Source organism: Leucopleurus acutus (assembly GCF_964270905.1).
Source record: "Leucopleurus acutus genome assembly, chromosome: 2".
In the NCBI taxonomy this organism is placed as follows: Eukaryota; Metazoa; Chordata; class Mammalia; order Artiodactyla; family Delphinidae; genus Leucopleurus; species Leucopleurus acutus.
In genome coordinates, this window is record NC_139143.1 from 174,258,974 (window position 1) to 174,282,628 (window position 23,655).

A 23,655-nucleotide genomic window follows, 5' to 3' on the forward strand; every position below is an offset into this window, starting at 1 on the left:
GTACGGGGCAGAGGCTGGGATGCTTTTGTCTTGGAGCAAACTCCTGGGGGAGCCAGGGTGAGGCCTGGGCTGGACACTGGGTCTCTCTGTGACGAGGGCAGGGTCCAGGCCACCAAGCCCCTCTGGCTGCCATCTGTCTCGCTTTGCTGTGGAGGCGGGTGAGGGTGGCATCTGATCCTTGTCTGGCCACCAGTCAGCTCCAGCCTGCAGGGGAGCCCTGGAGACACAGGCCCAGGCTGAGGCCGGGGTGGGGGGTGGTGGGGGATGGACAGAGCTGCCGTGGACCCAGCTGCCACAGCACAGGCGGAAGCTCCCGTAACCTAACTGAGCCCCACCTGGGCAGGAGAGGTGCAGGCGCACACGCACGTACACCCCAGCGGGAGCAGAAAGCAGAGGCCTCGTGATGAGTTCCAGTCCTTTCTGTGCAGCATCAGGAGAAGCCACCTTTCTCTCTCTGCCTGGTTCCTCGTCTGCGAGAGCAGGGCCTGACTCCCAATCTCACGGGACCGTTGGAGACCCTCTTTACCGAGAGCGAGAGGGGGAGGGGAACCTGCCAGGCCAGGCTGTTGGGCAGCCTGTGCTGGCCCCGCCCTTGGCTCCCCACGCACCCACAGCCCAGCGGGGAGCCCACCTGCCCCCTCAACAGGCCTCTGCATGGCTAGGCTGGGAAGAGGATGCCGGGAGGAGAGAAAAGCCCTCCCCCTCCTCTGCCTGCCCCGGCAGCACCCGCCCGGGGCCACCCACAGCCCAGACCCCTGCTCGCACCTGCTTCCCAGGTGGGACCGGATTGGGAATCAGCAGGCTCCAGCCCCCGAGCAGCTCCGGGCGGTGGGAGCAGAGCCACACGTAGCACCAGGGATCCCCCTAGATGGGCCTGTAAACCAGAGCCCGAGGTCATTCTTGAAGAAAGGCCGCCGGGGTGGTGTCGGGCAGTGACTGACCATCCTCCTTGCTGTCCCCCAGGCACCTCCGACCTGAACCCTTTCTCCGACCCCCGCCAGTTTGACCGCTCCTTCGCAGCGCTGCCGACCCTCCCGGAGAGCCGCTTCCCCGACCCCCGGATGCATTACCCAGGGGCCATGTCGGCCGCCTTCCCCTACAGCGCCACACCCTCGGGCACGAGCATCGGCAGCCTCAGCGTGGCCAGCATGCCGGCCACCAGCCGCTTCCACCACACCTACCTCCCACCGCCCTACCCGGGGGCCCCGCAGAACCAGAGCGGGCCCTTCCAGGCCAGCCCTTCCCCCTACCACCTCTACTACGGCGCGTCCTCCGGCTCCTACCAGTTCTCCATGGTGGCCGGCAGCAGCAGCAGCGCTGGCGAGCGCTCGCCCACCCGCATGTTGGCCTCCTGCCCCAGCAGCGCCGCCTCTGTCGCCACCGGCAACCTCATGAACCCCAGCCTGGGTGGCCAGAGCGACGGCGTGGAGGCCGATGGCAGCCACAGCAACTCGCCTACCGCGCTGAGCACGCCCGGCCGCATGGACGAGGCCGTGTGGCGGCCCTACTGACCGCCCGGGTCCAAGTGGACTGCTCCCGCTGGTGGCGGGGACCCCAATAACCTTCCAGACAAGTGGCGGGCCCAGCTCCAAGGCTCAGGGCACTCATGGGACTTAACGCTTCACGGCAGCTGTGGGCCCAGGGTCCGTGGTCCTGGGGCCCAGAGCTGGTAGCTGGCTCTGAGAGCATCTGGTCCAGCCACGTCTTTGTACAGAGGGGTCGGGACCTCCCCCAGGACCCCACCCCCAGCCCAGATCCTACTCATCTCATCCCACGTCCCCTTGGGAGAAGTAGCCTCCTCCTGCCACCTCCCCTGGAATGACCTGGCTGTCCCCAGCTGTGCCCACTGCTGTCACGGGGCCCAGGCCTCCTGGGACAGAGACCATCTCTGTTCTAGAGCGAGGCGGCATTTGCCCACGTGGTTTGGCCTCTTATCCTCGGGACCCTAGAAAGACCTCCCCACCCTTGCCTTCCTCAGAGACCCCGCACCCTGTGGGCCCAGCCCTCCCTCTGCATTTACACAAGTTGAGTCACAACTGGAAGGTCCCCCAGCCCTGAGAGGGGCTCACTTATGGTTTGGATGGGGAAGGAACCCCTCCAGAGGCCCCAGGGAATCGCTAGCAGAGATGGAATGAGGATACCCCCAGGCCCGCCCCCCAGCTCTGTTTCCCTACAACTCCTGGCAGCTAAGGGCCCCGACCCCATCCCAGCCGTCTGTGGGTCCCAGGCCCCAGAGCAGACTGGCCTGCGGCAGCAGGCCCCTAAAACCAGGAAAGACACCTGCGGACAGGTCTTCCATGCACTTTACCAGTCCAAGGCATTCGCCCTCTGTTCTCTCAGTGGGGGCTGGGAAGGGTCCCTTTCCCCCTAGGCTGGTCTCAAAATTGCCATTTTTGGAGAGAGCACCAGGACCAGACAGGTCCTACCAGAAAGCCTTGGGGTAAGGGGTCACGGGGTCAGATGTCAGCATCCCTGGCCCACCTAGGTCCAGCCAAGCTGTGCACAGCCAAGCTGTGCCCCGGACCCGCAGCCTCGGGGGAAGGCCCAGCCTAACCTTCCAATCTCTGACACACAGCTCCCCGTCTTTAACCAGTCTGCTTCCAAAGCAGCCTTGAACAAAACACCAGTTTTTAAAGCTGATTTTAGAGAAAGAAGCTTGTCAAACATTTTCAGACACACGATGTCTTACAGAAAAAGCCCCCATGATAGTGAACGATGCCCCTCCCCCGCTGAGAGTGTGGAATTGTTAGGACCCCAAAACCTCCTCAAGGGGCCACAGTCCTTCAGCAGCATCCCACCAGCCTGCACCAAGACCAGCCTGGTGCAGAACAAAGGGAGCACTGGTGAGATGCTGGAATCTCGGGCATTTGTCCGAGAGGACGTGTGGGTGTCCCGGTAGAGGTGGGAGGGATGTGGGGGAGTACGGTGGCTGTATGATGGCAGAACACAAGAGCTGGGAAGGGCTTGGCAGCCTCAGCTCAGCCCCTGCTCTGCTCACAGGGGAAGTATTACAGTTTACAAATGGGAAAGCAGGCCTTGCCCAAGGGTTTAAGCATGTCCGAGTATTTTTCGTTCTAGAAAGGCATAAAAAACCCATGTCTGAATTTTTTAGTTCTCAAAAGGCGTAAGTGGAAAAGGACAAAACTCTTATAAGCATTGGGCAGCATGTGGCTTTTAGCCATCGTTTCAGCCCCATCCTCTGTGGATGTGGAAATCTCCCCTACAAAATGCTCCTTAGCGGTTGTCTCTGTAATAGCACGTGACCCGTCTGCCACCGCACCTGTGACAACCGCCAGATAGGCACATGGGATGCACGCTCAGACAGGTTAGGAGCTACAGCTTCTCTTGTCCTGCCCTCACTGGAAAAAGCAGTCCCCTGCTTTTATCTCTTCAAAATAGCTGCTGGGGGTATCCTGCTGACTCCCTTCAGCCGGGGGAGGGGCGGGGGGGATATCTCCACCCCTTCTCAGGAAGCAGCTACAAATCCATTGCCCTCGTGTCTCCTCCTCTCCTATTCTCTTTGGTTGTAGACTGGCCCCAGGCCCCAGTGGGAGGCACCCTTGGGTTCCCAGTGCCCAGCACTTTGTAGCCCCTCCCCAGATTACTCCCCCTTCCTGACATCCAAGCCCCGGTGGGGGCAGGGACAGGAAATAAATCGACCCCCTCCCCGAAACTCCCTGACTCAAAGTGATGGCAGCCGCGCTGAGTTTTTTAAGGCCCATAGTGGGTACAGACAGCTTGGGCTGGTAAAGATGGGTCCTTATTTACAAGGCTGCTTTGAAGTTGTACTAGGCAAACACACTGACTTAGAAAGCACAAGGAAACGAAGGGGTTTGGGCACCATATTACTGTAAGCCTCTTGGTGGTGGGTACGGATACGTTGTGACATATTGTCATGCTGAGGAGTTAATACCTGCTCTACTCATATCTTCCGTAAAACCGACCCAGGGCTGGGAAGAAGGTGGGGAGGGATGGAAACTGCTTTGCACTATAATTTGCTTGGTGTGTTTGTTTTTAATGCACAACTTCCATGTACAGTAAACTGTCTTCTATACTATTTAACAGTAAAATGGAATTTTGGCTGATTTGTTACAATAGTATAACTCTGAGACGTGTTGAAGGATCTCAGTGCGAGACTTCTGGAGCTGTATGCATGGGGGTGGGAGAGGATGGGAGTCCTCCCGCCATGGCCAGGGAGGAATGGGGCCGGGCCTGGGGACAGGAGCAGGACTGACCACACTGCTTTGGAGATTCCCCAGCGCCTTGGCCTCCCTGCATCCGGCTCCATCCGGAAGGGCCACAGAGACCACCCTGGGTAAGTACAGCTGGCGAGGCTTCTCCCATGTGTGGCTGGAACCCCAGAGGAATATCAGGTCTTCAAGGTGCCACCGTCCCTTCTCCCTTCGCAGGCGGCCCATGACTTTTCACAAGTCAACAGAATAGGCGAAGCACCTGTTCCAGCTCATCCCCCAGGCTCTGAGTTGGGAAGGGGGCATAGGCAGGTGGACCGTGAAGCAGCCTTGGTGAGAGCCCATCTCTGGGAACTGTTCACTGCCATGCTGATAAATTAGCAGCAGTCAGCACTGCAAAGCAATCAGCCACGTCAGCTCCCCCATTTTGCAGATGAGGCGACTAAGGTGCAAAGAGGGGGTGTCACCCGGCCCCACAGCTCCGCGGAGGAGTTTGTGGCCGATGGTGAGGGCGGCGGGTGTGAGGGTGTGGGCCCCTGGCTTGACAGCCTCCCCAAGCCTGCCAGCAAGGAGGCTTGGCCCACCGTGCCTGTCCAGCTGGGGTTTGGGGAAATTTCATAAAACACCTTAGTTTTGAGTGAAAATACTTCAAAAGCTAATCCCAAGACTTTGCCCTGTTCAGTTAGGTTGGTCTGCCTGAAACCCAACACCCAACAGGAAGTTCCCCTTTCCCGGCCTAAACCCTGATCCCCGCCCCTCTGCGCTGAAGCACGGCTTCTGCCCCAGGGCCAGCAGAGTCTTCTCTAGGCAGGATCCCGGCCAGAGCTGCAGAACTGCTCTGTGGGTGTGCTCTGAGTGCCGTCGCCCGGATGAGCAAGAATGGTCCTGAAGCAGCATCTATAAGTCAGCACTCTGCTTCCGTAAGATGTGTTTATTTGGGGGCCCTTTGTAGAGAATGATGGAGGTTATGAGGGAGCACAGTTCAAGCTCCTCCCCGCTGGCCACACTTTGGTGCCACAGCTGATACAAGAGGAGGTGTGGCCTCCAGAGCCCCTGACTCAAAGCTCCATCACCTTAACCCTAGCAAGCACAGACCAGCACACCCAGGTTCCCAAAGGTAAACTGAGGCCCAGAGAAGTCCAGGACTTGCCTGAGGTCACACAGGCTGCTGGGGGAAGAGCTGCAGTAACCATATCAGCCTGCAGGTGGCAGCAGGTGGGGAGAGTGAACATGCCCCTCCAGAGGAGGGGGAAAAGGGACTTGCCTAAGTTATGGCCAGAATTCAGGTTAGGTGTTGGAAAGAACTTCCTAACCTCAGGGGGTTCATCCCAGAAGGGCCTGGAAAATATCTTGATGTGGAGGAAGGGTTTTCTTTCCTTCTTTAGCTATGTGCCTGTGGGAAGTCCCTGTCCCTCTCTGAGCCTCCCTTTTTAATTCAGATATTACACGAGCACCTACTGTATGCCAGGTATGTAGTATCAAGTCCCATGATCCTCAAAGGCCCTGCTTTGGGACAGGGGTTTACTCGGCTTGAAGGAAAGGTTGACATCCCTGGCCCAGCATCCCCAGTCTGCTGGAGCCCAGGCCCGAGCCCCCCACCTCCTGCACCTCCCGTCAAGGGTAAAGGGGCCATTTTGTTCCAGAGTCTGGGAGCCCCTGGACTCTAGAATTCCATTTTGAGGCTCGAGGAGCTGGTCCAGTTTGGGCAGTGCCTACGGGTTCACCAGCCGTGCCAGGCCACAGCCTGTGTCCGGCCTGGCCAGAGGCTGAGAGAGGTGGTCCAGGCCTTGGGACTCCAAGGGGTGGTCTCCCTGGGCACTGGACTGATCTTGGCACCTCCTGAGGGGTGAAGTGGTCCCAGACAGACTTGAAAGTGCTGGGCGTCTGGCCATGGGGATGGCTTCGGCTTTTGTAGTGAGAGGTGGATGTCCCGGCAGGGGTCTACGGGCCCCAGGTGATGATGTGTGACCAAGGGAAGAGCTGTGAGGGCCAAAGGAGGCTGCGGTGAGGGGCTGCCCGGTGCGGGGCCAGCACCGGTGCTCTGGGGAAGGGCTTCAGGCCTGCCTTACTCCCCCCTTTCCCCAGACTGCACCCCACAAACACAGCCAGCCAGGCCCCCCCAGCATGGCCCAGGGGGCAGCTCTCAGCTGCAGCAGACACGCAGCTTGGCCACCGGGGAATGCACCTCAGTGGGTCGGTTCATTCTGGGGTCGTAAATGAAATGAGCTGTCCAAAGGACGGGGGCGGGGGGGCACCGGAGTGAAAGAATGAACTGTTCCTTGCGGAAACTCAGGGTGCCCCCCGTTCCTCCCCACGAGGGCTGGGGAGCTGGGAGGGGGTGAGGGGCCGCATCCCCTCGACACCCACATCCACACCGATGTAGTCCAGCAGCTAGAGGAGCCCGGGGAGCCGGATTCCAGGCTTCCTATTTTTAGTTTTGCAGTTAAGGCACGCTGTTTGTTTTATATATTTATACTCACCCGCAGAGGGAGCCTGCCCTGAGCCAGCCCGGAGGAAGCCCTTGAGCGAAGGGGAGAGGAGCAGCCCCCGAGCTGGCTTTCTGGAGCCACCCTTCCTTTGTGCCCATGCCAGCTGCTGGAAACCGTTGTGACCTCGTTGTCGTCCTAATGGGTGGCAGCTGTTTGGGCCACATACCCCACTCTGCTCTTTGGGCCTGGTGTCTGCGAGGCCTTGGCCAGAGTTCATTCACTCATTCACCAAACAGACCCAGGCCTCGATCCACCCTCATGTGCCAGACAGCAAGAAAAAAGACCAATAAGACACAGCTGTGCTCCCGGGGAGCTCAGAGGACAGACAGGAAGACAGGAGGGCTAACCCGTGGGATACACGGTGCGGATGAGACAAGATGGAAAGATGAGTAGAAGTTCACCAGCAGAACTTCTACTCAGAGAAGCAGCAGGAGGGCCTCTAGGTGGAGGGAACCACACGTGCAGAGGCCTGGAGGACAGGAGTGTGTCTAAGCTGGGAGGACAGTGGGGAAGGTAGAGGAATGGCAAGGGGATATGGGAGACGAGCAGGCCAAGGGGTCACAGGGGCTGAAGGTCAAGCTTGGATTTGGTCCTGCAGGCACTGCGGAGTGGGGGCAGGTTCAGATGGTTGTGCGTCTGTTGGGGGGAGTCACCATGGCAGCCTGGAATATGAACTGCATGGGGGTGCAGAGAAGACACCTGCTCACAGGCTACTGCAATAGTCCAGGCAAAGGAGGGTGAAGCCTGTGCAAAATGGTCAGAGGAGGAGCTAAGTGTTCCCTAAGGCATCTTTAGCACAAAAGTCGTAGGATGGATCCAGTGCCCCAGACCTCAGGTTCAAGCGTCTCTCAATGTCTTGGGTTCATGGCGTTTGATGGGGCCACTGGGGACAAGGTCTTGATAATAGTTTTTGTTATGCCAAGTGTGTAATAACAGCAACCCTGCCCTCTCCCTGATCCCTACCCCCTACACATGTTTTAGTGAAGCCTTATGTCCTGGCTCGTGACAACCCCCTCACCACCCCCGAGGCCACATGGAGCCTCTCAGACTAAAGGGTCCAGGGCTCAGAGTCTGGTCCTGCCACCCCACTCTCCTCCGTAGCCCAAAGATGTAATGGTTGTAAGATCCTGAGCCTGAGGTTCCCAAATTCTATGTATTAAATTTTAAAATCAATTTTTTTAAATTGAAGTATAGTTGATTTACAATATTATATTAGTTTCAGGTGTACAGCATAGTAATTCAGTACTTTTGCTGATGATACTCCATTAAAAGTTATTACAAGATAAAGGCTATGTTTCCCTGTGCTATATAATATATCCTTGTTGCTTACTTATTTTTTACACAGTAGTTTATATCTGTCAATTCCATACCCCTAATTTGTCCATCCCCCTTCCCTCTCGCCTTTGGTAACCACTAGTTTGTTAAAGAATATTATGCTTAGTGAAATAATCAGAGAATGATAAATACTGTATGATATCACTTATATGTGGAATCTTAAAAAATAATACAAATGAATGCATGTGCAAAACAGAAACAGACTCACAGATGTAAAATCACATTTTAAAATGACACCAAATAATCCTAGTGTAATTAGTAGTAATTACAGAGAAAAAATAGATTATACAGATTACCAAAAAGAGGACAAGAAAAATTACCCATAACCCCACCTCTCCAAAGATAACCATTGTTAATACTTTCAGGGATTTTCCCCCATCCAGATCTTTATTTTCTATAAATATATAAATATTTTTCCTGGAATAAATTTTTTCTAGCCAGGTACACACTGTATATACAGTATATCAATTAATGTAATTAAAAAAATAGAAATAAAAGGAATCTAGAGTGAACTCACTGGAAGGTTGTGGGTTATAGCTGTTTTCTGTTTTCTTCTTCATATTTTTCAGTGTTTTTTCAAGTTTTCTAAAGTGAGCACATTTGTTAGGGGTATAGTGTATTAAACTTCTAGACCTTGATGAATATCCAAGCAGAGGAGTTCAAAATCATGCTTGGACCAACTCCTTTGACATTAGCTGAGGTGTCACCTCTTCCAGGTAGTCTTCCCTGATAACCTCATGCTGGGTTTGGTGCCTTCTCTGTGAGTTTATCTTTGGAATGATAATAATAGCTAACACTGCATGCCAGGCACTATTATAAATATTTTGCCATGTTAAATCAGCTCTTTGAGGTCTATATTATCATTATCCCCATTTTACAGATAAGAAAACTGAAGAACAAGGAAAGAATTCCCTTCCATTTCTAACAAGGACAGAGCAATACCTGAAAAAGTTGAGCTTAAGTTTCCCATTAGCTAAACGTATTGGGGGCTCAAAGTAAGAATTCAGTTCACTTTAGGAAAAAGGTGTAATTTCTTTTACACCTGAGTTTGTGCCCCATGACTCATCTTGGCCATAAAGATTGCCCATCAAAGGGAAAAAGAAAGGAAAAAGCCATAAGAAAATGTCTTTAAAAAAAAAAAACAAAAAACACAGAAGCAGGGAGGACACAGGCGTTACAGCCCTTTCTTCTCATCTGAGAGCGATGTGTCTGCCTTTCTGAGTTGTGAACCTAAGATTTCACAGAAGTGTGAAATCGAAAGACAGAAATCACCGTCTCTGGACCCTCTGGCGACCCCCAGCCTGTCCTGCATACTCAAGGGGACAGACGCCCTGTGAATGAGGCCTCCCTGGGGGGACCCAGGCCCTTGGTGGCAGGGCTCCCTCGCCCTGGACAGGCACACCCAGTGGGACCACCAGCCGAGGGGGCAGTGTTCCCTGCCTCAAACAAGTGCTATTTCTTTTTCCATGAAAACAACCCAGTTCTAAACCACCGACGCCCGAAATTAGAAAAATACGTGGCCGGTATTATCATAAAACTATTTTAACACGGTGGGGCCCTCTGGGTGGCAGGAGGGGTGGCCAAGAGCCCACAGCAGCCCCTTCCAGTTGCAGCCCCTGGAAACGCTCAGGGGGACGAGAAATTTGGTTTTCATTAGCGGCGAATGTGAGCGGTTCTGTCACTCTGAATGGACCTTTGATTCTGGCTGGCGGTGGAATCTTTCCAGGACAAGTGAGTTTTGTTTTGTTTTGTTTTTTCGTACAAAATGGGCCAGGCCCTTCTAGCTTACGTCTCCCCGACCTACACGGGAATTGGGCGACTCCCCAACCTCTTGACTTCTAACATCAACAGCTGGGGCCAGCAGGAGGGGCACCCGAGACCATGTGGCTTTATTGACCCTGAGGTTTCATTAAAAATGTTATGTTTCCTTGAGGTCTGCCCCAGACCCAACAAGAAGCCCAGCCAGGGAGGGGCTCACCAGGCCGAGGGGATTTTCACCACCTGGAAGGCAGCCCACCTAGACCTGCTTTCTCCCACCCCGGTGACCCCCAGAAGTGGCCTCCACTTTAAAACCTCCGTAGAAAACCCTGTCCTTTGACTTCTGTCGACTTCAAGGGAAAGAACACAGGCCCGCTCTTTTATTCATTCGACACATATTGGTTCAGCACCTACTACCGTGATGGGGGCTTGGGAGGCAGCTATGAATAAGCCAAAATCCTGAGCCCCATGGAGCTTCCGCCCTGAGTAGGAGAGAAAGACTGTAAACAAACAAATAAACACATGCCATGATTTCAGAAAGGAATAAGGGCTACAAAAAATAAAATGGGAGACTATGATGGAGGAAGACGGAGTGTTAGAAGACAACGTAGTCAGGGAAGGGCCCTCTGAGGAGGGGACGCAGCCTGCCAGGAGCTCGGCCAGGTGTGGCTGAATCTCCGCTACAGGTGGCATCTTCCCTGGGGCAGGTCAGCGTGTCTGGAGCCCGGCAGACAGCTATTGATCTGGCAAACTCTCTTCATGGTGTCCCGCGGCAGAGAGGAGACAAAGCAGCTTGACTTTACACGGCAGGGACCGCAGAACCCCCTTCCCGGCCCTGCCTGAGCCCCATCATAATAACACTGCCAGGGGCTGTCTTAGCTCAGGTTCCCTAGGAGCAGCTCCAGAGGCAGGGATTTCTGTGGGGTGGGCTTTCAGAAGTGGAATGAAGGAAGTGGGACAGAGCAGGGGAAGAAAGATAATCCGTGATGTCTTTGGGCTGGAGACTGGCCTCCTTCTGATCTCACGGGGGCCTCTGAAGTGTGAATTGCACCACTGAGTTGCCTCCCAGGCAGCCGGTGTGGCTGACCTGCCCCCGCCAGAGGGGAGTAACCTCCCTGGTAAGATCCCTACTATTGGGAGGAGAGCAATTCTCCAGGGAAGGAGGCATCTATAAGCTGCTAGAGCCAACCTGGTGGCCCAGGGTGGTGTCTGGAATGTTTAGAGGATCAGACACACCATAGTGTGTCGATGCTTCCAGAACATTACCCATACCCCCCTCCCTGGGCCAGTGCCCCATTCCCCTGCCGCTGTGAACCCGAGGAGCAGGGAGTGGCAAGAACATGGGTGCCAGAGGTTGGAAGATACACCCCGTGAGGATTCAGGGGTCCGACATATTAATGAAGACAGTAAGGGAAAGGGAGCAGAGGCATGCCACGCCTTCACCTCTAAGAGAAGTCGCTGCACTCTGCACCTTCTACCACGCAGCAGACAAAAAAGTCCCCCCACCAAAAGATGCGCCCATGTCTTTATCCCTGAAACCTGCGATTATTACCTTATTCGGAAAATGGGTCTTTACAGATGTAATTAAGTTAAGGATCTCGAGGTGAGAATATAATCTTGGGTCATCCGAGCAGATCCTAAATCCAATGACAAATGTCCTTATAAGTGACACACAGAGGAGGAAGCAATGTGACCACAGAGGAAGAGATTGGAGTAGAGAAGCCACAGGCCAAGGCATGTCTGGAACCACCAGGGGCTGGAGGAAGCAAGGAACGGTTCGTCCCCTGGAGCCTTCAGAGGGAGCAAGGCCCTGACAACACTTTGATTTCAGGATTCTAACCTCCAGAACTTTGAGAGAGCAAATTCTTATTGTTTTAAGCCACCATCTTCGGCCTCTCTAAATTTTGAAGCAGCATATTCCACACTTGGCAATACTACTCTGACCTATTTATTAGGTGATCAGAAAGCTACCAGCTTTGTGTGTATGTGTGTGTGCGTGTTAAAATACATATAACATAAATTTACCATCTTTACCATTTTAAGTATACGGTTCAGTTGTATTAAATGTATTCACATTGTTGTGTAGTCATCACCATCATCCAGCCCCGTAACTCTTTTCATCTCGCACAATAGAAACTCTATATCTATTAAATGATAACCCCCAAGCCCCTGACAACCACCACTGTACTTTCTGTCCCTATGATTTTTGACTACTCTAAGTATCCCATATACGTGGAATCATACAGTATTTGTCTTTTTATGACGGCTGATTTCACTTAGCATCAGGTCCTCAAGGTTCACCCATGTTGCAGCATATGACAGGATTTCCTTCCTTTTTAAGGTTGAATATTGTTCCATTGTGTGGATATACTATGTTTTGCTTATCCATTCATCCATCGATGAATACTTGGATTGCTCCCATGTTTTAGCTATTGTGAATAATGCTGCTATAAACATGGAATATATCTTCAAAACCCTGCTTTTTATTCTTTTGAGTATACTCCCAGAAGTGGAATTGCTGGATCATATAGTAATTCTATTATTAATTCTTTGAGAAGCTGCCATAGTGGGGATGGAGGGGGTGGGTATTTTTTAAGTTGATTTACAATAGTAGATTAGTTTTAGATGTACAAAATCATGTTTCAAAAATTTTATAGACTATACTTCATTTAAAGTTATTATAAAATATTGGCTATATTCCCTATGTTGTACAATATATCCTTGTAGCTAACTTATTTCACTAAGCATAATACTCTCCAGGTCCATCCACGTGGTTGTAAATGGCAAAATTTCATTCTTTTTTATGCCTGAGTAGTATTCCATTGTATATATACACCAAGCCTTCTTTATCCATTCATCTGTTGGTGGGCACTTAAGTTGCTTCCATATCTTGGCTGTTGTAAATAATGCTGCCATGAACATTGGGGTGCATGTATCTTTTCGAATTAGTGTTTTCATTTTCTTCAGATGTATGTCCAGGAGCAGAATTGCTGCATCATATGGTAGCTCTATTGTTAGTTTTTTGAGGAGCCTCCATACTGTTTTACACAGTGGCTGCACCAATATACATTCCCACCAACAGTGTCCAAGGGTTCCCTTTTCTTCACATCCTTGCCAATATTTGTTATCTGTGGTCTTTTTGATTATAGCCATTCTGACATGTGTCAGGTGATATCTCATTGTGGTTTTGATTTGCATTTCCCTGATGGTTACCATGTTGAGCATTTTTTCATATTCCTGTTGGCCATCTGTATGTTTTCTTTGGGAAAATGTCTAGTCAGGTCTTCTGCCCATTTTTCAATCGGGTTTTTTGTTTTTGTTTTTGTTTTTATTGAATTGTGTGAGTTGTTTATATATTTTAGGTATTAACCCCTTAGCAGTCATATCATTTGAAAATATGTTCCTCCATTCAGTAGGATGTCTTTTCATTTTGTCGACGGTTTCCTTTGCTGTTCAAAAGCTTTTAAGTTTAATTAGGTCCCATTTGTTTACTTTTGTTTTTGTTTTCTTTGTCTTAGGAGACAGATCCAAAAAAATATTGCTACAATTTATGTCAAAGAGTGTTATCCCTATGTTTTCTTCCAGGAGTTTTATGTCTTACATTTAGGCCTTTAATCCATTTTTAGTTTATTTTTGTATATGGTGTGAGAAAATGTTCTAATTTCATTCTTTTACATGTAGCTGTCCAGTTTTCCCAGCACCACTTATAGAAGAGACTATCTTTCTCCATTGTATATTCTTGCCTCCTTTGTTGTAGATTAGTTGACCATAACTGTGTGGGTTTATTTCTGGACTGTCTAGTCTATTCCATTGATCTATATGTCAATTTTTGTGACAGTACCATTTATTTTGATTACTGTAGCTTTGTAGTATAGTCTGAAATCAGGGAATGTGATACATCTAGCTCTGTTCTCCTTTCTCAAGATTGTTTTGGCCTGCCATACTGTTTTTCACAGTGGCTGTACCATTTTGCATTCTCACCAACAGTGAACAAAGGTTCCAATTTCTTCACATCCTCACCAACATTTGTTATTAAAAAAAATAAAACTATCACTTTTGAGACAAAAAGAGAGATAACTCTGCGGAGGTTCAGTCTGCAATGCAAGCTGCCCTGTTATTTAAGCCATGTAACTAAGAAGATTCCATGGTGCTAGATAAGGATATTGGGCAGAGTCTTTGGCAATCCCCAGTAGAAGAGTGCTGGTGCACACTCCTTGGGTTTTCTGCAGCAGAGAACTACTCTTTTTTTGTGATAATTTCTGGCATTCTCCTGGATCCTAATAGAGACTGCATGCCTGACCATGAGACACCCAGCAACTATACCATCTGAGCTCCCCTTGTGAGCTGGGTATTATCAAATCCACCAAGTCATAATATTAGGAGGGCCCAGCATCAATCCATTATAGAATGGAAATGATATATCTGGAATTGGGACTGATCGGGTCCCGAAGATCCAAGCAGGTTGCATGAAGAGGTGTGCCAGGCCCATGCTGCCCACTTGTGTTGCATCTATACCTGTCCCTCCACACACTCCTGTGACTTCATGGTCATAGTTCCCTATGGTCAACTGTCAGAGGAGTCAAGGACTCAAGTCTGGGCCATGGGCTGGCACACAGCAATGAGCGATGCACGTGGTTGTCCCCTTCATGTGGAGGAAGAAGGACTACCCGTTGGCACTAACTCCCAAGCTGGTTGGTCAGCAGCCTGAAACTGCAAAATTAGACGATCTCAGATGGCACGGCTGGGAAGACTGGCCTGAGCAGGATGTGTGGAAGACTCCTCAGGGGCCCCAGGGGGTGAGTCCATCTACAAAGCGTCACCAGCCACAAATCACTGAATCTTGGGACCCTGTGAGGTGGGTCCCTTCGTGGCTCCCCTGGGCTGGGTTCCTGCATCAGTCCTGGCCACAGCAGGCTCAAGGTATGGGTACTTGTCTCAGGTTGGGCTGCCCAGAGTAGACTTTTAGAAGAGGTTCTATGTGCAAGTGAATTTCTTAAGGAAGTGCTTCCAGGACAAGCCATGAACAGAGTGGGGGTATCTGGACCTGGAAAGCGAACTAGTCAGCTCAACCCTGACCTATGGAGGCCTCTGAAGTGTCAGCTGCACCTCAGAGTTTGTTCCCAACTGGAGGCCAGTGAACTGGGCTTTCATACTCCTGCATGAGGACCAGCCAGTCATTATCATGCTAAGGCTGCCCTGGGGACAAAAATGCCCAGGCACTTCTGGGTGTGTGTGTGTGTGTGTGTGTGTGTGTGCACGTGTGTGTCAGCAAAACAGCTCTAGTAGCTCAAGGGGAGGCCCCTGAAGAGAGCCACAGGTGCAGGCTGTTAGAAGCAAAGGCACCCGGGAGGGTCACAGAAACAGAATGTCAGCTCCAGCCTCCTTCCCTGTGTCAGCTCTAGCCAGTTTCCCAAGAACGACAACTTCTCACCTCAAGCATTGGGTTTCACGGTGTCCCTTCCAAAATTCATGTCCTTCCTGGGACCTCAGACCTTATTTGGAAACAGGATCGCTGCAGATGTAATTAGTTAAGACGAGATGGTAAGATCATCATCAGATGAGTAGGGTGAGCTTTTCATCTACTATGACCGGTGCCCTTATAAGAGGAGAAAAGACACAGAGACAGGGACACAGGGAGAAGAGCAGGTGAAGACGAAGGCGGAAATTGGGATGATACATCTGCAAGTCAAGGGACACCAAGGCTCGCCAGCAGCCGCTGGCAGCTAGAAGAGAAGCACGGAACAGATTCTCCCTCAGAGCCTCCAGAAGGAACGAACTCTGCCAACAACCTGATGTTGAATTTTTAGTCTTCGAAACTGTGAGAGAACACAGTTCTGCCGTTTTAAGCTACCCAGTTTGTGGCCCTTTGTTACGGCGGCCCTAGGAAATGAATGCACCTGGAAGCGCCTGGGTGACGGGCAGCAGAAGCAGCACATGGAAGCCCGGGGCTTTGATGAGGAGGCCAGCGGGCCTGCACTGTCATCATCTGGCCAGAGAGACTTGGAAAGAGACTTACGTTCCAAAAGCAAAACGAGCAAAGGAAAAACCACACGCTTCCATCACCTTCCAGGAGGTGAGGAACTGCCACCCCACCCGACAGGAACCTGGGTCTGGGCTGTGGACAGGAGCACCATTAGTCTGGGCTGGAAACACATCCAAATGCTCCTGAGGTTGTTTCTGGAACCACATTGGCCAGATGGGAGAGGTGCTGGGCCTGGCAGCTGGACCAAGGCCCAGTTGGGGGAAGAGGAGGGAGCAGACGGGCACCAGATGAGCAAGTGAGAGGGGTGGCTCTTCGTTGCTCCTGGAGACCCCTTGCCCATGGATGCACGTCTAGGAAGAGCAGGGGAGGTGACACCTGGCTGGGACCTTGCCAAGCTGTCCCTCTGGGTGGGCGACCAACAGCCCTATCACCTCAGACCTGGCATCTTTCACTAAACAGAGCATCTTCCCAGGCCGGAGGAAATCTTCAAGGAACAGAAATCCACTAGAAACAGCATCTCCCAAACTTCACTCACTCAAGTATCGTCTCTCCACTTTTTCCCATATCTGGCCCATATCAGCTACACAGGTGTTTTACTTAACATTTTTCTTTAAAATATTGCCTTGGGGCTTCCCTGGTGGCTCAGTGGTTGAGAGTCCGCCTGCCGATGCAGGGGACACGGGTTCGTGTCCCGGTCCGGGAAGATTCCACATGCCGCGGAGCGGCTGGGCCCGTGAGCCATGGCCGCTGAGCCTGCGCGTCCGGAGCCTGTGCTCCGCAATGGGAGAGGCCGCAACAGTGAGAGGCCCGCGTACCGCAAAAAAAAAAAAAAAAAAAAAATCATTAGGGAAATGCAAATCCAACCCACAATGAGATACTACTTTACATCCACTAGAATGGCCAAAATGTTTAAAAAAGAAAGAAAATGGCAAGTGTTGACAAAGATGTGAAGAAATTGGAACCCTCATACATTACTGGTAAGAATGTAGAATGGTGCAGCCACTTTGAAAAAACAGACTGGCATTTCCTCTAAAAGTTGTACACAGAGTTACCACACGCCCCAGCATTTCTGCTCCTAGATGTATACCTCAAAGAATTGAAAATAGGTATTCAAACAAGTACATGAATGTTCATAATAGCACTATTCACATTAGCTAAAAGGTAAAAACAACCCTAATGTCCATCAGTGGGTGAATGGGTAAACAAAATGTGGTCTATCCATACAATAAACTATTATTCAGCCATAAAAAAGAGTGAAGGACTGGTACATGCTACAACATGGATGAACCTGAAAACGTTATGTTAAGTCAAATAAGTCCGACGAAGAAGATCGCATATTATATGATTCCTTTTATATGAAATATCCAGAATAATTAAATCCATAGACACAGAAAGCACATGAGTGGTTGCCAGGGCTTGGGGGGGGAAGGACTGAGGAGTGACTGCTTAGTGGGTACAGGGTCTCCTTTGGGAGTGATTAAATTGTTTGGAACTAGATAGAGGTGAGGGTTGCACAACCTTGTAAATGAACTAAATGTCACTGGATTGTACATTCTGTATACAATGAAATTAACAAGAAATGGAAACAATCCAACTGTCTATCAGTGGTTGAAAGGATAAACAAAATGTGCTGTATCCATACAATGGAGTATTATTTGGCCATGAAAATGAATCAAGTACAACATGGAAGAAGCTTGAAAACATTATGCGCTAAGTAAAACAAACCAGCACATACTATATGATTCCATTTATCTGAAATGTCCAGAAGAGACATTGACATTAGCATTGTCTATTGTTCACAATGTTTAGAAATGTCTATCCATAGAAACAGAATAGATGAGTGGTTGCTAAGGGCTAAGAAGAAAGGGGGATGGGGAGTGACTGCTAAAAGGTACATCATTTCTATGGGGGGCAATGAAAATATTCTGGAATTAGTGGTAATGGCTGCATGACTGTGTGACTATACTAAAAACCACTGAATTGTACACTTTGTAAAAGGGTTAATTGTATGATATACGAATCATATCTTTTTTCAGAAAAATGCTTTTGCGTCTGGAAAAACTGGGGACAATCTGGCATGACAGGCTTCTACTCTTCATGATAACGGCACCTACCTCACAGGAGGGATGAGCAGGCTGATAAGCTAATGCCGTGATTCTCCAATTTTACATTTTAGCAGAATCTCCTGGAGAGGTTGTTAAAATACCAACTGCTGGCCACGTTCCCAGGGTTTCAGATTCCAAAGGAGCCCAAGGATTTGATTTCTAACAAGTTCTTAAGTGATGCTGAGGATGATGCTGTCCCTGGACCACACTTGGAGAAGCACTGAATTAATTCCTGTAAAGCGCTCCGGGTCTGGCCTCTGAGCAAGGACTCACTATCACGTAAGCACATTTTAATTATTCCCATAACCATAACTGGGAGGTTTGCAGGACCAGGGCTATTATCGTGGTGGTGAATTTGAGGCTTAGAGAAAGCGGTAACCACCTGGAGTCATGAGGACTGGAGGTGGCAGGACTGGGACTCGAGCCCAGATATTCTGGTCCGTGTACTTCCCTCTGAATTCCCCACAGTTCCTGAAGCACATGCTAGGTCCGTTCCAGACTCCCAGTGATCCAATCCACTCGCTCCATCTTCAGCAAACTCACTGCAATCTCCCTGCTACTCTGGGGTTTTATCTAAACCCTCTGCTCTCAATCCCCTTCAATCTGGATGCTGCTTCCGGCCACCGCCTCCGCCAGCTCCAGGCCAGGTCTCAGCCTTATCCTCCCTGCCCCACCCACCAGAGACCCAGTCCTTGGTCCCAACAGGCAGGGTTGGGGTAGGGCAGCCTGAACCAAGTCACAGAAGGGAGGGGTGGTCCTGAGGTCTCCAAAGGGGTCACATAACGATGCTCTCAGTGAACCCCTTAGAGTTCCTGCGAAGCCATGTTGCATGCCATCCTAGTCGCTCCTGTCAATTTCACAAAAAGGGACTTTCTCAAGGGCAGGGAGTCAGGCAGGCTACAGGATGCAGGATGCAGTCCCTCCACCAGGGTCTGTCATTGGCTCATTCATTTAAATATTTCCGGGGCACCTGCTCCGTGTCAGGGGTGTGCTGGGGTTTTTTGTTTGTTTGTTTTTGTTTTTGTTTTTTTGCGGTACGAGGGCCTCTCACTGTTGTGGTCTCTCCCGTCGCGGAGCACAGGCTCCGGACGCGCAGGCTCAGTGGCCATGGCTCTCGGGCCCAGCCACTCTGCAGCATGTGGGATCCTCCTGGACCGGGGCACGAACCCGTGTCCCCTGCATCGGCAGGCGGACTCTCAACCACTGCGCCACCAGGGAAGCCCGGTGCTGGGTTTTGAGGGAACACAAAGTTGCAGAAGGTCACGGCCAGGTTGGGAAGATGACACTGACCCCGAAACAGTCATTAGAGGGGTCTGTCTGAGGTGAGACCCCATAAAGAACACCTTGAACCATCCCCAGAGAGCACAAGCCCCACCTTCGTCTGCACCCAGAAAAGATGGTCCAGAAGCAGCCTGGTGTCAGAGCCACGGTTTCCTTCTCTTTCCAGGTCAGGGCCAGAGGTAGTAACATCCTGGAGATATGGGCAGATGCCACCTGTTTAGGGATGGGATGACCAGTGAGACTGCTGGCCGTGAGGAAACGGAGGCACATCTGCTTTATGGAGCTTAATCATCAAGACGAGCTGCTTCTCAGAGGAAACTGCTTCAGCAAGGAAAGATGTCAAAAGTGTAACAATACACTGTAACTCAGCCATTCTAAGAGGCATGGTTTTTCACATTTTAATAGCTCTGAAATGAGGGTGCGTCTCCCAGTATCTGCTGGCCAGGGGCCCTCTGGATGGAGTCATTATTGCCTGCCCAGCACTCTGGTATGGGTTTCTGCGGCTTGGAAGAAAACCCTAGAGACAATAAAAGAGTATTCTTTTAACCTCTAGGAACCAACCGGTTGTGGGTAGAGGGTGGAGAAGTCAGTAAAGCAGACGTGTTCAGCCACATTCCTCACGCGGGGATCAAATGTGGGAAGAGCCACAAAGGCAAGGCCAGTGTAAGGACCCTTGGCTTTCAATTTATCTGTGAATTCTTGTAAGAAATGCTGCTTCAGAGAGGCTCCTTGGCGGAGGTGGGCTAGGGAGAGCACAAAGGGGCCTTCTAGGCTGCTGGAAAGCTCTCTCCTGACCCCTACAGTGGTCACACTCAATGAGGTGCTCGTAAACCAATCTCTGAGGGGGGGAGGGGAGACCCTGAATTGTAGCGCTTGCCAATTTCCATGGTGTAAATATTTTCACCATGGCTCATTTTAAGTGACCAAGAGTTTAAAAACCAGTGTGCAAAATTCCTAGATATTTAACCATGAGCCCACCACTGATGTATACATAAGTGGACAAAAACTTATCAGATAATCATATGGTTTTTCTTCTTCAATTTGTTAATATGGTGTATCATGTTGATTGATTTGCGTATATTGAAGAATCCTTGTATTCCTGGAATAAACCCCACTTGATCATGGTGTATGATCCTTTTAATGTGCTGTTGGATTCTGTTTGCTAGTATTTTGTTGAGGATTTTTGCATCTATGTTCATCAGTGATATTGGCCTGTAGTTTTCTTTCTTTCTGACATCCTTGTCTGGTTTTGGTTTCAAGGTGATGGTAGCCTCGTAGAATGAGTTTGGGAGTGTTCCCTCTGCTATATTTTGGAAGAGTTTGAGAAGGATAGGTGTTAGCTCTTATCTAAATGTTTGATAGAATTCACCTGTGAAGCGATCTGGTCCTGGGTTTTTGTTTGTTGGAAGATTTTTAATCACAGTTTCAATTTCAGTGCTTGTGATTGGTCTGTTCATATTTTCTATTTCTTCCTGATTCAGTCTTGGCAGGTTGTGCATTTCTAAGAATTTGCCCATTTCTTCCAGGTTGTCCATTTTATTGGCATAGAGTTGCCTGTATTAATCTCTCATGATCATCTCAATAGATGCAGAGAAAGCTTTCGACAAAATTCAACACCCATTTATGATAAAAATGCTGCAGAAGGTAGGCATAGAGGGAACTTTCCTCAACATAATAAAGGCCATATATGACAAACCCACAGCCAACATCATCCTCAATGGTGAAAAACTGAAAGCATTTCCACTAAGATCAGGAACAAGACAAGGTTGCCCACTCTCACCACTCTTATTCAACATAGCTTTGGAAGTTTTAGCTACAGCAATCATAGAAGAAAAGGAAATAAAAGGAATCCAAATCGGAAAAGAAGAAGTAAAGCTGTCACTGTTTGTAGATGACATGATACTATACATAGAGAATCCTAAAAATGCTACCAGAAAACTACTAGAGCTAATCAATGAATTTGGTAAAGTAGCAGGATACAAAATTAATGCACAGAAATCTCTGGCATTCCTATACACTAATGATGAAAAATCTGAAAGGGAAATCAAGAAAACACTCCCATTTACCACTGCAACAAAAAGAATAAAATATCTAGGAATAAACCTACCTAAGGAGACAAAAGACCTGTATGCAGAAAATTATAAGACACTGATGAAAGAAATTAAAGATGATACAAATAGATGGAGAGATATACCATGTTCTTGGATTGGAAGAATCAACATTGTGAAAATGACTCTACTACCCAAAGCAATCTACAGATTCAATGCAATCCCTATCAAACTACCACTGGCATTTTTCACAGAACTAGAACAAAAAATTTCACAATTTGTATGGAAACACAAAAGACCCCAAATAGCCAAAGCAATCTTGAGAACAAAAAATGGAGCTGGAGGAATCAGGTTCCCTGACTTCAGACTATACTACAAAGCTACAGTAATCAAGACAGTATGGTACTGGCACAAAAACAGAAAGATAGATCAATGGAACAGGATAGAAAGCCCAGATATAAACCCACGCACATATGGTCACCTTATCTTTGATAAAGGAGGCAGGAATGTACAGTGGAGAAAGGACAGCCTCTTCAATAAATGGTGCTGGGAAAACTGGACAGGTACATGTAAAAGTATGAGATTAGATCACTCCCTAACACCATACACAAAAATAAGCTCAAAATGGATTAAAGACCTAAATGTAAGGCCAGAAACTATCAAACTCTTAGAGGAAAACATAGGCAGAACACTCTATGACATAAATCACAGCAAGATCCTTTTTGACCCACCTCCTAGAGAAATGGAAATTAAAACAAAAATAAACAAATGGGACCTAATGAAACTTAAAAGCTTTTGCACAGCAAAGGAAACCATAAACAAAACGAGAAGACAACCCTCAGAATGGGAGAAAATATTTGCAAATGAAGCAACTGACAAAGGATTAATCTCCAAAATTTATAAATAGCTCATGCAGCTCAATAACAAAACAACAAACAACCCAGTCCAAAAATGGGCAGAAGACCTAAATAGACATTTCTCCAAAGAAGATATACAGACTGCCAACAAACACATGAAAGAATGCTCAACATCATTAATCATTAGAGAAATGCAAATCAAAACTGCAATGAGATATCATCTCACACCAGTCAGAATAGCCATCATCAAAAAATCTAGAAACAATAAATGCTGGAGAAGGTGTGGAGAAAGGGAACACTCTTGCACTGCTGGTGGGAATGTGAATTGGTACAGCCACTATGGAGAACAGTATGGAGGCTCCTTAAAAAACTACAAATAGAACTACCATATGACCCAGCAATCCCACTACTGGGCATATACCGTGAGAGAACCATAATTCAAAAAGAGTCATGTACCAAAATGTTCATTGCAGCTCTATTTACAATAGCCCGGAGATGGAAACAACCTAAGTGTCCATCATCAGATGAATGGATAAAGAATATGTGGCACATATATACAATGGAATATTACTCAGCCATAAAAAGAAAAGAAATTGAGCTATTTGTAATGAGGTGGATAGACCTAGAGTCTGTCATACAGAGTGAAGTAAGTCAGAAAGAGAAAGACAAATACCATATGCTAACACACATATATGCAATTTAAGAAAAAAAAAGTCATGAAGAACCTAGGGGTAAGACAGGAATAAAGGCACAGACCTACTAGAGAATGTACTTGAGGATATGGGGAGGGGGAAGGGTAAGCTGTGACCAAAGCGAGAGAGAGGCATGGACATATATACACTACCAAAGGTAAGGTAGATAGCTAGTGGGAAGCAGCCGCATAGCACAGGGAGATCAGCTTGGTGCTTTGTGACCACCTAGAGGGGTGGGATAGAGAGGGTGGGAGGGAGGGAGGGAGGGAGATGCAAGAGGGAAGAGATATGGGAACATATGTATATGTATAACTGATTCACTTTGTTATAAAGTAGAAACTAACACACCATTGTAAAGCAATTACACTCCAATAAAGATGTAAAAAAAAAAAAACTCATCAGATATACTTCTGATTTGTGCATGTTATTATATGGAAGCTTTAGTGCAGTAAAATGTTTTTAAAAATAGAAAGAGAGAGTGAGGTCTGCGTCACCAGCGCTGGCCGACACAGAGGATGATGTCGTGTGAAAAAGCACCAGCCTTGGCCACTCTGAGTCAGAGTCAGATTTTGAATGTGAAGAAGTTTATTTTCACATAAATTTAGTTTCATATAAATTTCCTTTTATTATGCACAAGAGTGATATGTATATATATGTATATATATACATATATATGATATACATCTAAGTCTAAAAGAGCTCTTTTACTAAGTAGGAAACAAAAAAATCCTAAGTGATAACGTATTGTGTCTTGGTTTAACTGACAGCATTTTTATTTCCTAGGGTATATAAAATACTGGTGTATCTATGTTCAATGATGTTGTGGATTTACTGAAATATAGTAATGTATTTTTTTCAGTTTTACAGCTGTTCTCAAGAACTGTTTAGAGCACTGGGCCAGGAATCAAGAGATGAGT

The 23,655-nt window shown here is 48.7% G+C and overlaps 1 protein-coding gene across 1 annotated transcript in view; it reads left to right on the forward strand.

The window, feature by feature from the left end:
- Positions 1–1,511, forward strand: part of RUNX3 (RUNX family transcription factor 3) — a gene marked incomplete at both ends in the record, with an annotated part of 60,166 nt that extends 58,655 nt beyond the window's left edge. The window contains one exon of the mRNA XM_082832628.1: positions 964–1,511. Within this exon, the coding sequence (XP_082688754.1) occupies positions 964–1,511 (548 nt within the window). The remainder of the gene's footprint in view (positions 1–963) is intronic.
- Positions 1,512–23,655: the final 22,144 nt, after the last annotated feature.